Consider the following 15,562-nt stretch of genomic DNA (forward strand, 5'->3'; position numbering starts at 1 on the left):
TTAAAAATGTTTATTTTTACCTGAAAATCATGTTTTTATTTGAAACCACATCATCAGTAATATTAATATATTTTGATTCTTAATTTTATAAAAAAAAACTTTCTTTGAGACATCTATTTTTTGGCACAAGTGCCTTAAATCAATATTCCTTATACGTGTACATTAGATCAGAGGATTAGAGTCATAAAGTGGGCCGAATAAAAACTTCTTTCGAGTAGCGTGATTCAACTTCGACCTTTTTTTTTGCAATTTTATATTCCCACAACACGAACACATTTGTTTATATGGCAACAAAGGAATAGATGAGAATTAACGAAAGTTTGTTTTTTAAAATTATATCATAAGTATATATGATTATTTACTAACAGAAAATGTAGCTATTCAAAAAATTCAGAATTGTTTTTACATATATTAATTTTTATTAATTTTTATAAATTTGAACGTTAAATCTATATACGGAACCGATGTAAATATCCGATCGAACTAAATCTTAATGCAACGAATATGCATTAGAATGTGCAATCGTGAATTCGAAAGAATGTTATTTTGGTTACTCTAGTATAAATCTCTTGATCATGTCAACTTAAAAAATTACTAGTTAATTACGATCTGGCTTTGAACAATCAAAAATTAAGTTACTGCGTGGATGGTATATAAATCAAAAATAAATTGGTTCTTAATGCTGTATTTTTTACTAGAAATATAGATATGGGCCATTCAGATGTAATATTTTATTCAAATTAATAACTTTAAATTTAAAAACGCTTGAAAATTTATCTTTTAAATCTGTCACGAAAATCCTATTATTTAGGTGTTTATTGTAAAAAAATGCTCTTTTATTCTCAAAATTTCGAAAACAAAATTGTGTTTATTAAATGCCAGCGAAACTGCACATTTTTCTTAAAACCAAATAGGAACTCTTTTAAATTAAAAATGGTTAACATTCTTTCAACTTAAATTTAAATTTATATTTTGTACACTTTCACGATTTAAAAAATTGTTCAACTCTCCAAGCATAATAAAATAGGAAAATTAGTGATTTTTAAACGCTTGTAATTTGAATTTTTTAAAGTGCAATGCCTCAATTTCAAAATTTTTCCAATATCGCTGTATGTGGCATTTTCATTTTATTTCTTGACTTCTTAGGCTTCAAGTAATAAATTACCCAAATTTAAGCGCCTCATTTTGAATTTTACTTTTTTTGAATTTTACATTGTATAAAGTAGTTGCATTTGCGCTCTTTAGTTAATGTTTTTTACAATACAGAATTTTTTCAATAATAAAAATAATTCTGTTTTGTTATAAATAATAATTATTTTAAACGCTTAAGGAGAAATAAGGACTTTATTAATAAATTGTATTTGTTTTTAGATCAAATAAACAAATTAATAAACATAACAGAGGTAGCAATGACTTTAACAATAAATTTTATTGGTTTAACCCTCAAAAGCACACTTCAATCCAGCATACATAAACAACACACTTGTGCGAATTGGTTTTTTTGCAATGTTAATATTAAATATTTAACACATTGAATATATAATAAACATATAGCATATATTACGCACATTGAAAAGATATATGTGTATTTAATACAGTGGGGATAAGCCGCTGCAGCAGTGCCTGCATAAATGCCGACAAAATGAACATTGTTCTTCTGCGAATTCGCACCAATGCGCTCTTTGAGGGTTAAAGGGGATGAAGGTCAAGTGTATGCATTTCGCTCTCTTTATTTCATGTTTTTATATCACGCAAGTTTTCTTACATTATGAAAATGATGCCATTTTGTTGTTTTTAGGTTATATAATCAGTTTTATAAACAATTCAGAGAGAGCAATGACTTTAAAAATAACTTTTACTTGTTTAAATAGGGGTGAAGGCCAAGAGTATGCAGTTGCGCTCTTTAATTCATTTTGTTAGCATCACAGAAGTTTTTTAAATTATAAAAATGATGCGCTTTTGTTGCTTTTAGAATAAATAATCATTTTTATAAATAATTAAGAGGGAACAAGCACTTTAACAATAAATTGTATTTATTTCGAGGGGGCGATTTGCGAATGAAGAAGAACTTACAAAATAAACCGTTAACACATGGATGGTCCTGGTCTGGCTTAAATAATGTCTATATATTTTTTTTAATAAATATCTTTAAAAGAAGAATAAAAATCGTCCATTCAACAAATAGGATTGTTTAAGGCTTCTCGTATGATCCTCAAGGTTAATCAGCGCTTCGTACAATAGCCCCCTCAGATGGGGGAAGTCGTACTCAATGGGGTGTTTTTAACTGCAATTAAACTGTCTTCACTTTCAAAATAAATGTATCACTAAAGAAACACGTGTTTCTGGAAACTTTTCCATTGGGGATAAGAAAAACATTTGTGGTTAAATCGTAAAGGATGCAAGAAGACCTCATAAGTTGATTACAGTTTATTTCTCTCAAGGAAATGAAATTCCGTTCTGTTCGCACACGAGAACGCATGTAAGATTTACGGGTATCGTAGTAATTTTTTCTATGACTGCACGTCTTACATCACGGTTTGCAAATCGACATTCGAGGTCGTTGCCTTTCTTGTGTGCCAGCGCCCACTGACTGTTGAAAGCCATCATTACACATTTACAGTTACTGTGCCAATTTAATTCTTTCGTGTAGGTGACAACAGTCTCTTACAGTGACTTCTGAAAAAAGATGGTACTTTTGCAGACTATTAACAGGAATTAGAGAGACAGCGCAAGTAGAGTGCACTTTGCGAGAAGATTGAGACACCGGAAGTACATCCGAAGAGAGAAAGGAAACAATTTTAAGAATTGTGTCTTTTTTTCGCTTCTAAAAGCTGCAAAAATAGTTCTTAGAATGTTTGCATAATATTAGATCAAAAATAAAAAAATGGTGGATATCGGAATTGAAACCATGTGGAAAAGTAGTGTATTTCAGGGTTGCTATATATGTCAGGGAATTTCAGAAAGTCAGGGAATTTAAAACTGGTCAGGGAATTTGCAGGGGAAATTTGACAGAATCAAGGAATTTTCTATTAACTGAAGTTGAATTAATTTTATTATTATCTTGAAAATTCAAAAATTTTGTTAGACATTTTTTTTGGCTGAAAATGTATGTATTTCCATTGAATTCAATAGTTTTTTATGGAAAATTAAGATCTTTTTCTATTAAAATATCAGCTATTACGATTTTCGTTGAAAATGTATTTTTTTTGGTTGAAAATGCAACTAATTTAGTTGAAAGTGGCACTGCTTTGTTAAAATTCATTTTTTGTTTTGAAAATTCATCTCATTGCTTGGAAATTTAATTATTTTGTTGAAAACTTATCTTTTTCAGTTGAAAATTCCTGTATTTTATTAAAAATTCGACTTTGGAATATTAACCTTCTTGTTGATTAATTCATGTTTGTAACTGATAATTTATTTCTTTGATAGAAAAATGATCAATTATATTGAAGATCCCTTTAAAAAATGAAATATTCGCTTGAAAATTCGTATATTTTATTAAAAATTAATTTTCTCGGTTGAGAATTGATCGTTTTGGTTGAGCATTAGTTTTTTAAAATTGGAAATTAGTTCTTCTAACTGTAAATTAAATTATTCCATTTTTTTCAAAAATTGATATTTTTGGTATAGAAGTTCCATCTTCTTGGTTAAAAATTCGTCTGTTTGGTCGAAAATTGTAATATTTGAGAGAAAACTTATTTTATTTTGTTGAAAATTAATTTTTTCAATTAAAAATTGAACTATTCCATGTTGGATTGAATATTGACCTTTTTCTGATGAAATTTGTCTCTTGTAGAAGAATATTAATATTGTTCGTGTTTGATTCATTTTTTTTGCCAACAATGCATTTCTTTGTTTGAAAATCGAACTTTTTTTGTAAATAGTTTTTGTGTATGGTTAAGATTTAATTTTTGAATCTAGAAATATAAATATTCCATTATATGTTGTAAATGAATCTTTCGTAGTTGATAATTCATGTATTTTGTAGAATATTTGTCTTTTTTGGTAGAAAATTAATGTTTTTGGTTAAAATTTTATCCTTTTTGGCTGAAAATACATTTTTTTTGTTGAAAATGTATCTTTTGAATTGAAAATATATGATTAAACATTAATCTTCTTGATTAATATTCTCACCTGTTGAGTTAAACATTGAACTGTATAATGAAAATTTATCGTATTTTTTTTACCTTTTTTTTTATGGAAAATTTAACTATTTTATTTTAGGCCAAGTGCGTCCGTTTGCGGGTAAAGGGATTGTTTTGTTGTTGAAAATTCATTTTTTAACTTTATAAATATTTCATTTTTGGTCGAAAATTTATCTTTTTTAGTTGAAAAATTGCGTATTTGATAAATTATATTATTATTATTACTATTATTATTCGATTTGCATAATTTTGTTTTTCGACCCACACTAATGAATAATGCAGTTCTAAATTATTTGTCTGAATTTTTTCTTTAATTGAGTCATTTAAATCGTTTTAGGGGAACGTGTTATTCATAAATGTAGTTCTATCTTCTTATCAGTGTGAAAACATTCTATTATTTGACAGACATTATCCTTTTTTCACAGCCTTTTACTGTAAATGTCTTTTTTCACATGGAACAATAGAAAACTATATTAGGTTTATTTTTTTTGTGCTTCCTCTCACCTTCCGTGTGAAAATGGAAGTGGGAGTGAACTGAAGTAAAAAAGTTGAAAGATTTTCTGATTCTTGCGCAACTATATTTTTGAACGTACGTAATAATTTATTCTGCATTCTGGGTTATAAGATTGATCATTTATTTTGAAAGCATGATTAAAAGAAATAAAACCGTTCATTTTTTCGAGAGTTATCGTGTTTACGAACGGACGGCCGGACAGACAGACGCCATCGTAAAAACTTGATTTTCAGATTCAGGGGGTCTCGAAACGTGGAGATTCGTTGAAGAATTGTAATGTCAAATTTCCGACAATTCTAATACTTTCTCAATCATAAATGATGAGAATGTAATAAAATGAGAAACTTAAATTTATAATCTCCCAAAAATATAATTGTGAATGTAGGACAATTTCTAGAGAGCAATTCGATGCTCGCTTCCTGCTTTAATTGACTTGGAATTGCAGATATGTCTATACAAGTCTAGTGACAGTAGTGAAATACGCCTTTGGTCTGATTTCTTTTTCAGATCCCTGAACTGATTCGCATCATGATTTTCTCATTTTTATCGCTTCTTTTTTTTAAACTTTAATTTAACTTACATTAGAGCAGAATTAACACTCCTTCCCTATTCTCTTCTTTTTCCTGTTGTCAAAAAATTCCTCTTTTTTCGCTGTTTTCAAGAACCGTCGCCTTTTCCCCTTTTCCCTCATTGTCGCTTTTTTGCTAAAAAGTGAACTGAATTAATTGAACGGTAGATCCCAATAACAAAATCGAACTATTATCGTTAGAATGCTTATTCTTTTCAATTGGCAGTCGACTATTATGTTTTTGGTTCAGAATTTACATCTTTGGCTTAAAAATGTTATCGTTTGGTTTAAAAGTAATCTTTTTTGGTTGAAACCTCAACTGTTTTTTTAACATACGTCTTTTTGGATACAAAAATTTATCTTTTAGTAGAAAATTTATCTTTTTTTTGGTTGAAGATAATTTCTTTTGTACCAAATTCGAATGTTTTATAGAAAATTCGACAATTCTGTTGCAATTTTTTTTCTTTCTTGACTGAAAAATCATTCTCGGTTTCAAATTTGTATTTTTGGTTCAAAAATTTATTTCTCTTAATTGAAAATGCAACTGTTTGGTTTTAAATTATTCATTTTTGTGAGAAGATTCAATTATTTTGTTTAAAATTGGTCTTTTTTGGCTGAATGCAACTGTTTTTTATTTAAAATTAAAATTTGTTTGGTTGAAGTATCAACCGTTACATTTTTTGTTCTAAGAATTGAGACAAATGATGAGTTGAAAATTCATCTTTTTCGTTAAAAGTTCAAGTACCTTGTTAATATTTATCTATTTTCTTAAAAATCAAATTTTGTAGTTTTAAATTTAACTGTAGAAAATTTGTCTTTTTGGGTTCGAAAATGAATTTCTTTTGATTGGCAATTCATAATATTGGTTCAAAATTCAATGTGATTCAACTATTCAGCTGAAAAAAACAACTGTTTTGGTTGAAGTTTAAACTGTTTGGTTTGAAGATTCAAACATTTTGTTGAAAATTCGTCGTTGTAGATTGAAATTTAACTAATTAACTATTTTCGTTTAAAAAATCACATAATTTACCCTGTTTTGAAAGCATTTTGGGCTATAAAGTTTGTTAGAGATTATTCATACTTTTTAAAGAAACCTGATTAATATTAAATTTTTTATCAATTATTCAAAATCTAGGTTAGAATTATTAAATTCGATAAAAAATTTATTTCCCATACGAACATTTAATATTTTGCAGAACCCCTTAAGTTTAATATGTAAGAAAGCGAATTCCTTTGAGCTGATTTTATTTTTATTTAAAAGCCTGAGTAAATGCAACTATGTAATGTTTAACTATAAAGCAAAGGTGAAGTCGAAAATTGGGTCAAGCATTTTTTGTAAATGACCTCGCATTTGTTGGTTTCAGGTAACGTGGACATCGTTAATGGGAACTTGAAGTTAATCTTAGGCCTAATATGGTCTCTCATTGTCAGATACCAAATAGGCAAGTCCAAGTTCCCGCCAAGGAAACTTATGCTCGCATGGCTCAAGGTCAGTATTATAACTGCATATATGCACCTCGATACTCACCGTAGATGTATGATATGAATGAGTACTCATTATAATTATGCATTTATGTTCATCACACACATAGATGCGTCTTTATTATTTATGATTAGTACCATGAGAAATTACAAGCCTTAGTGCTACCCACTCTAAGTTACCTAAGAATCTACCTTGTTCTGAGCAAATGAGCCTCTTAGTCTTCTTGTTACTTTTTAATATTTACTACCTTGAAGTTGCACGCTAAGATGCGTGCATATAAGTATCCTCATACAACATCAAGATCAAGATATTCAAACATTCAAACTTTTAAATTTGGAAAAGGGTTAGGGTAAATGGAGAGCCGCGCAGTCTCTTGGATGCGGTCATGCGGATGAGAATATGTACATCATTTTTCCGCTCTGAACTAAAGAATAAATTTATTTTTATTACTTTGAACAGCATTATTTCCATGTAAAATGTCATGGTTTTCTATGCAAACATTTAAAAAAAAAATTAATTATTAAAGGGAAAGGGCACATCGGCACATGTATAAGAGATATTTTGTTGACTAATAGATAAGCTTCCTGAATATAGTATATAGTGGTCTAAAAAACTAAAATTGTTCATTTTTCTAATTTCTTACACAATAGTAAAACAGGCCAATACTATTATATTTAAAATCTTATTTTTCAATGCACACCTACATATCAAATCCTTTAATTTGAGACACCCTGAAACAATCGGATCATTTATACTAATAGCTAGCGCCCTTTTTTTGTAAAGGGTTTATCATGCCCTAAAAATTATCCGATTTTCTCTGAAGATGACTCAAATTGAAGTTTTTAACATGTATATGTGCATTAAAAAATAACATTTGCCATGTCACACAGAGTTTTTTTGTTATCGAAGACTGACAAATGAAACAAATGAAGAAATTTTACTTTTAGACCACTGTTTGTAGATTTGCATTTCAAAATAAAATTTGCTATCTGATAGTATTTAATTTTTTCGTTTTTTATTATTAGATAAAAAATTAGAAAAATGGAAATTTTCGTTTTTTATCCCACTATGCTGGAATCATTTCTTATATATTGATTCTCTTTGAAGATGGCTCAAAATGAAGCGTTTTGCATGTCGATGTCGATTGAAAAATGAAATTTGTATACTACTATGTTCGAAATTTTACTACAAGTCCGATATTTTTTAGAGGTGGTTCAAATTAAACGTCTTGAAATGTAGATGTGTATTACAAAATAAAATTTTCTATATTATAGTATTGTTTTTTTTGTTAACAGTGTATAAAAAAAGAAAAATATGGGGAAATTTTGTTCTTTTGTCCACAACGTCTAAATTTTTTCTTTCAGATCGATTGTCTTTAAATAAGGCTCAGCGTTTGTCCTGTTGATGTAAATCCAAATATAAAATTTGCGATAGCAGAGGACATTTCTTTTGTTATCCTACAAAATATACTTCTTGCTGATTTGTTACCTGAAAATATTAATTTCATGTTTTCAAAACTCGATGAAAAAAAATAATGATGATTTTCTAGAAATCCCCACCTTTCTTATTTTTTGTCATATTTTTTCAAGCTTACGCTTATGTGAACATTCTATCATTTTTACGGGGGTTTAATCATTTTTAAAGATGGGACCATTTTTGCGAAATAAAATATTTTATTTTTTTCTCGTAAACAATGCACGATATTAAAAAAGAGCAGGATGTATTTTTGTAGATTTTTTTGGGGACGAAACTCAGGCGATATGTATGTGATACATATTACCATCTATCTTTCTAAAAGAAATGTAAAGTGGGGTGTTTGAAAAAATCTACTTTTGAAAATTTTAAAAAACCAGACGCCAGTTTGTCATTTTTCTTTAATTATATAATTTTTTAATCAATTTGTAGAGCAAGAAACTCACGGCTGACAAAATAAAATCTCGAATACCGAGGTTTATGCATGGAATACTGTATTTTAAAGAAAATATTCTGTCTGTGGAAAAGTAAACTTGTTTTAGAATTTTTAGTAGATTTAGCAGAGTTCTAAAGTTTCTAAGCCTAAACTTCAATCAGAATTCTTGGAACCCTTAACAAAAAATTCTCAAAATGTTTTTACCATCGACATTTCTAGATGTCGATGGCTTTTACTTTTAGGTTTTGGAATTTGTCGAAATTATATTTTGGTAGAAATCCAGAATTGTGTATATATTTTCCGCGGTATTTTCAAAAGTGGTGGAGCGGCTTAAACCTAGCCGCCCTGCCCCATTTTGAAATATCTTACTATTATTGTTATTTTATGTGATAATATTGTTATAAATTAAAGAAAAAAAATTCTATTTTGAAGTTTTGCTGTATTTATTTATCAGAGATTTTTAAAAATTGCCACATATACGGAAATAAATTATTTACAACTATAGAAAAGTGTTAATATCTCGGGTGCATTAATTTCCCAATTTTCCATTATTGTTTTCGATTTTCTTTCCAGAGATGAAAATTTTGCATCTTGTACAATATCAAATGCTGAGGTTTCAAAACGTTAAATTAAAATCTGGCTATTTAGTTATTTTCAATGTGCAATTGTTTAATTTTCAATCAGAAACTCTATATATTTTCGTACTTTCAATTAACAAATAGAATATGCACTTAGTTTGATGCTTTAATTTTGAAATAATTACTTTTTCAACAACTCTGTTTTCTATTTTTGTTACATTTTGAGTACTCGAATTTAACAAGTTTCGAATGCTGCCAATTTTAGAAGTTCTTGATTTTTAAACCTTTCCAATTATATATTTTTAAATTTTGACTCGTGTTGATCATTACAAATATTTATCTTTTGAAAAATTAATACTCGGGATATGAAACCTCAAAATTTAATTTTTTCCAGAATCTTAAAAATTCAAAAATATAAGTTATTAATTTTTGGTATCTAAAACAAAATCAAGTGTTCGTTCATAGTTCAGATACTATATCTTTCATGTTTTTTCCTTTAGTTTTTATTTTTTCAAAAGAATATTAATATAATTTTAAACAATCAATACCTATCTTTGATGAAAATTATTATCAAAATCGAATGAAGGGAAACTTTTCTCTAAGAGTTAATATGAAGATTATTTTATGAACCTTGCATAAATCTTGTTTTAATACAGATGTACTACGTTTCCGATATTCATGTATATGTATAATGTAATTGCCAAATAAACGCATGCAAACAATGCATTCTTTCTTGCAAAATAAATTGTTATTTGCTCACGCAAAATCAATCATCGTAAAAGGGAAAACGTTCTATGAGTCATTTTTTCCATTTCGTTCTTGTGTAACTTAAAAATTAAATACAAGAAGATCTCTAGTTGTTAATTATTTTTTCAGGCCGTTCTGCCAGAGTGCAGAGTGAACAACTTTACGACAGACTGGAATTCTGGTGTATACTTGAGCGCACTCCTGGACTATTGCAAACCTGGCCTCTTTCCTCATTGGCGCCAACTTGACCCTAATGACAGGTTCGTTTAATTAATAAGATTATTAATAGCAAGATGGATTTTTTAATATTGCAAGAATCATTCTTCCTAAATTCCCCTATTTTCTCTATACTCGAAAAATGTATTTCTTTCTTTTTCAATATGCGATATTTCAAAATTCTGTCCAAAAAAATTGGTGGTTCGAAATTCTGGAAAATCCTGTACTCCTTATTGTCGAATACCTGATTGGTTACATACTGCCTAAATATGACTTTAAGTGGCTGTTTTCAGTTAGTTCCTTGGAATTTTCTTATATTACGTAAATCGCAAATGCAAAATGAGGAATTTTAATTCCAAACATTTATTTCCAAAAGAGAAAATTAAAAATTTTTATGATTCTTTAATAATGAAGGCAATGAAATTCTTTTCTTAACGTTTTGAACAAATTAAAAAAAAATACAAAACGATTCTACGCATAACCCCATGACCATATTAAATGAGGATATAAATGGACTCAACTCCCGATTCTGGGCCCCCCGATCTTCGACCGGCTTCAAGCTTCACTGCTTCTGCCTCCCCTCCCTAAACGACCTTGGCAGCTTATACGTTCGGATAATATGTACACTTTTTCACACTTTTAAAAAGCTAACAAAAATTAAATTATGTAGAAAAAAAGTCAGGGAAAGTACACGGAGAGAAATTTTACGAGATTAATTCACAGAAGCGCGTGATTTTAGAGTTGCAATTTTTACGTGCTTCAAAGTGTCGAACTCTATGATCTGAAAGCATACAATTCGAGACCTTAGAGCAAAGGGGCGTGGTCTAATGCCTGAAACTTCAAGACCGTAGTTTATTGCTACTTTAATAAGGTCTTAATAGAACCTTATACATTTTTAAACAAGAAAAATTTCTTTTAAATTCTATTAAAAAATTAACTTTTTTCTAGCTTTAAAACAATAAATCCCAAAAAGGTGTTTTTTGAAATTGTTTTTCTTTAAAAAAAAAGTAAATTAAGACTATAAAACCTCTGCCTCTCATACTTCTCATTCCCTACTTTCTGTACAATTTTAAGAGAAATTCAGTAATTTTTGCAGGATTTATAAAACTCTTGGAAAACATTAAATTATTACAAAAAATATTTCAAAGTTGTAGAGGTTTCGAAAAGATATAAAAATAATTAAACAATTGAAAAGCTTTAAAAAAGTTATAAAAGAAGCGTAGTTTTTTTTATTCTGATGCGTTTTAAGGATTTTAATATTTCATTTTTGATATGAAACTACCATCCCTTTAGAATTTAGATTGAAATATCAGCGATTACATTTTTCATTGAGAGTTCATAATTTTACAAGAATATTTGTCTGTTTTGAATTTGGATTATTTGGCTGAAGATTAATTTTGTTGTTTAAAATTCAAGTTGCCATATCTCAATTGTTTAAATTATTTTTGATTTTCTCAAAAATCTACAGAAATTTAAATTGATATTTCCTTTAAAACAAATAAACCTAAAAAATGAATAGGTTATTCGAAACTTTTATTTTGTAATAAAAAAACTACACGCGCACGTACCGCGCGATTGTTACTGCCAGTACAATTAAAAAGAAATAAATACAAATTAAATCTTCTTGAAATCTAGAATATTTTAGTTGCTGAAATTGAAACTATTTTTAATTTTGATTCAAAGAGCATTGAAGAGTGTATTTTTCGAATTTGCATTCAAAGTATTAATTATATTAAAACGAAATGACAAATCTTTGAAAAAAAAGAATTAAACTTATAAGTATCATGATTTTAATATTAATGACGGTATTTCGTCAAACAAATTTTTTTCAGGCTTCCCCGTGAATGGATTTCTAACCTAAGTGCATAGTTTAAAAAATCTTATTAATGGGCTGAAATCAATTAAAATCATTTAACATTATTTAAAAATATAAAATTTCTCATAAGAAGATTGTTTCTTCTTTTTTGCACGTAAAAATTACTATTTAATCTTTCCCCTATTTTTCGCCCTTTATCGTGAAAAAATTACCCTATTTCCTCCGTTTTCAGCTTCTCTTGAGTTGAGGTCCCTGGTATTGCGAAACCCATAAAAATAAGGGAAAACCGTAGAAAAAATTGATTCTTTCCCTGCTTTTGGCAATTTTTGAATAAAATCATACTTTTTTAATATATATTCTACAGATTAAAGTTTTAAATTTAGATTTAGAAAAACCGTAATAGTCTTCTTAGTTTGGGAAAATAGTTTTGTCAGCAAACTTTATTTGTAGCGTAACCAGATTTGTACATTGACCTTACTGAATTTAATCAGAACAAGGATTGCTTCACTGTCAAAAATGGACTCATTGGCTGATTATTTGCTGAGGTTGTCACCATAAATGAAAATGAAGAACAGTCGTGACCAAGAAGATTAATTACAGTTTTTATATTTCAATCACTTTCATTCAAAGAATTTTAAAAGCATTTTAAAGGGATGAAATATTTCAACATAATTTAAGAATCGAAATTGTAACATAAGTATAATTGTTCGTAATTAAAAAAAAAAATTACTTACAGTATGTACAGTCAATCTCAAAATTCACCCAACTTTTATAATGATTTATAGTAATAACGAAAATAGACCCAACGTTAATTGCTCGAATTTTAAAAGATTAATATAGTCGTCCTTTATACAAATAAGTGTTAAGATTGAAATTGACTGTTTAACAAAACTTATATCGATTTTTGTGTTTTATCTTCAATTTTAAGCCAAAACTGTTATTTTTTTCCAATTCTAATAATCAAGACTTGATTTTATTCCTTAAAAGATTCTTTGGAGCCTTGTTTGCCTGGGTTTTATTTAAATATTTTGATCTAGAAATTATACAGTGATTATTTTTGTAAATGGGTTTTTCCTAAATAAGTTGGATTTGCATAATTCCCAACCAAAAAGAATTGTAAAGAATCTTTTAAGAAATAAATTCAGCCCTTGATAATTAGAAATAAATAAGAATTGCATATTTTTCATAAACTTGAATCTAAAATATACAAATCCACATAACTTTTGTTAAACAAACAATTTCAACCTAAAAGATTTTTTTATAAATCACGCTTAGATTTCTTCCTTTGAAAATATCAGCAATTAACATCAGATCTCTTTTCACCAAATTTTATCAATCATTTTAAAAATTGCTCAATTTTCTATAATCTATATTTAATTTTATAATACATCAATCAAGATTTGCTGTCAATTTAAAAAAAATGCGAATATCTTTTCTCGGAAACACTCTATTTATTGTACATCCTTTGGATATCTCAGTCAATCCTTAATAGATTTTCATTAAATATTTGGAATCAATCAACAAAAAATAATTTCTGCTTATTTATATTTTCCATATTTAGCAAACTGGATTTAGCAAAATGACTTTTTATAAAGAAAAATCAATTTTTTTAGTAATTAGGCACATCTAGAAGTTACAGTTTCTACACTGTTGAACCAATTGGTACACAAATGTCGATATAAGTCTGCTGGATGGAATTCTTGATCCCTTTCCAGGAATTTTTTTATTCTTTTATAATTTTTCGAATATTAGTAGTTGTCATCATGTTTCTTTTTGTATTTCACCATGGAAAAAGTTTTAATAAGGCATGAAATAATCATTACATATCTTTAAATCTTGTTTCTTGCTCTTTCTACTTTCTGTGTATGAAAAAATAAAATTTTTTGCCTAGTTAAATACTTATATTTTAAATTATATAATATTAAGATCAATTTCAATTATATGCATTATATTGTATTGAGTATTAAATGTTTCTATTACTTGAAAATGATTACTTGCTTTAACAACGATTACAACAAAAAAACAGTAAAATCTTACTAAGAACACCTACGATGTAAATAAATTCCGTCAAGTGAAAAGTTTATGAAAGTTTTTAAATTAAATTCACGGTCATTTCTCGGTTTCATAGTCACGTCGACACCCTGATTTCGTACCGTTAGTTTTTTTGTCAAAGCAACAAAATAAAGGTGTTATTAAAACCGGTTAGAACAAAAAATTTCAAATTTCAATTTGCTTGATACAGTACGAAAAATGTATAGGAATCCAAGCGGGCAAAGGACCTCGCACCAAATGTACAGCAATTGGCTTTTTGTTAAAAAATCTAAATCTATTTTTTAAAATATATTTTGGAACCCCCAAAAGAGCAAAAATTCGAAAGAAAAAAATAAGGAGAACTGGACAATTTTTCGTCAAACACTTGTAAAAGTTAAAATTTTTACATGTATTTTAATAGAAAAATGCTCATTTTAATGAAACATTCTTTTTTTGTCAAAACTTTTTTGATTGATTTGGGTAAAACTTGCACCTAATCGTCAAAATGTGAAAGTTTTACTCAGATCTATCATCTCTATATCTCTATATATCTCTGAATTTACTTTAAGAGCTGTTCTCTCTGGCGCTTTTTCCCGTATAAAATATCGATTTCCTTGTTTCGGTAATTATGGGATATTTGAACTACCCTAATAATAAATTCAAATGCTGATCTTACAAAGAAACGCTTTCTGTATATGTTTTAAAGTGAGTTTGTTGGCCAATGTATTAATAAAAAAATCTCTGGTACTTTATCCCGTATAAAATATCGATCTCCTTGTTTCAATCATTAAGGGATGATTAAACCACCCTGGCAGTACATTAATAATGAAAATCTTGCGAAAAGACGCTTCCTGTGTATGTTTTAAAGTGATTTTTGTAGACCCAACTAGTAATAAATGCTCAAATATCCCTTAAAATTATTTCAAAGACATATTCTTGCTATGCACGCTTCTTCTACTTATTTTGAAGTGATTTCATACTTTAACAGTTGAATAAAAAATCTCTAGTGATTTTCGTCACTATGAAATGATGATTTCCATACTTGGATATTTAAGGTTTTTAAAACACCCCCAAAACATTCTGTATACCCAAAAAATGGTTAATCTTTCTAATTCGTCAGTATTCAACATTTTGCTTCAGTAAACCTGATCGTCAAAATGTGAAATTTTTAGCCAAATCTATCTATCAGAAAGGGTTTGAGAAAAAAAAACATTTCACGAAAATAAGCATTTTTCTATTAGATACATGTAAAAATTAAAACGTCGACAAGTGTTTGTCTAAAGACTGTCCATTTTCTTTACTTTTTCTTTCAAATTTTTACTCTGCAGGCTCGAAATTACAAAAAAAGTTAGAACAAAATTTAAAGAAAAAACATCTACTGTACATTCGGTGCGGGGTTATTATTACACCATTAAGCCATTTCCCTTTCGGGGTAGGCGTGGCTCACTTGGCGGGGGAAAGGAGTAGTGTGTGGATGGGATAGAGATTTTTCAGATTGATCCAAAATTCTCGTGCTATTTATGTAAATAACACGTTCGTTCCGCAACACTGCTCC

The 15,562-nt window shown here is 28.3% G+C and overlaps 1 protein-coding gene across 1 annotated transcript in view; it reads left to right on the top strand.

Moving 5' to 3' along the window:
- LOC117182620 (filamin-A) overlaps positions 1-15,562 on the top strand; it is a 240,572-nt gene that overhangs the window by 72,245 nt on the left and 152,765 nt on the right. Inside the window, exons 3-4 of the mRNA XM_033375719.1 lie at positions 6,592-6,716; positions 10,074-10,204. Of these exons, the coding sequence (XP_033231610.1) occupies positions 6,592-6,716; positions 10,074-10,204 (256 nt within the window). The remainder of the gene's footprint in view (positions 1-6,591; positions 6,717-10,073; positions 10,205-15,562) is intronic.

The sequence above is a fragment of the Belonocnema kinseyi genome, chromosome 2, assembly GCF_010883055.1.
Source record: "Belonocnema kinseyi isolate 2016_QV_RU_SX_M_011 chromosome 2, B_treatae_v1, whole genome shotgun sequence".
NCBI lineage: Eukaryota > Metazoa > Arthropoda > Insecta > Hymenoptera > Cynipidae > Belonocnema > Belonocnema kinseyi.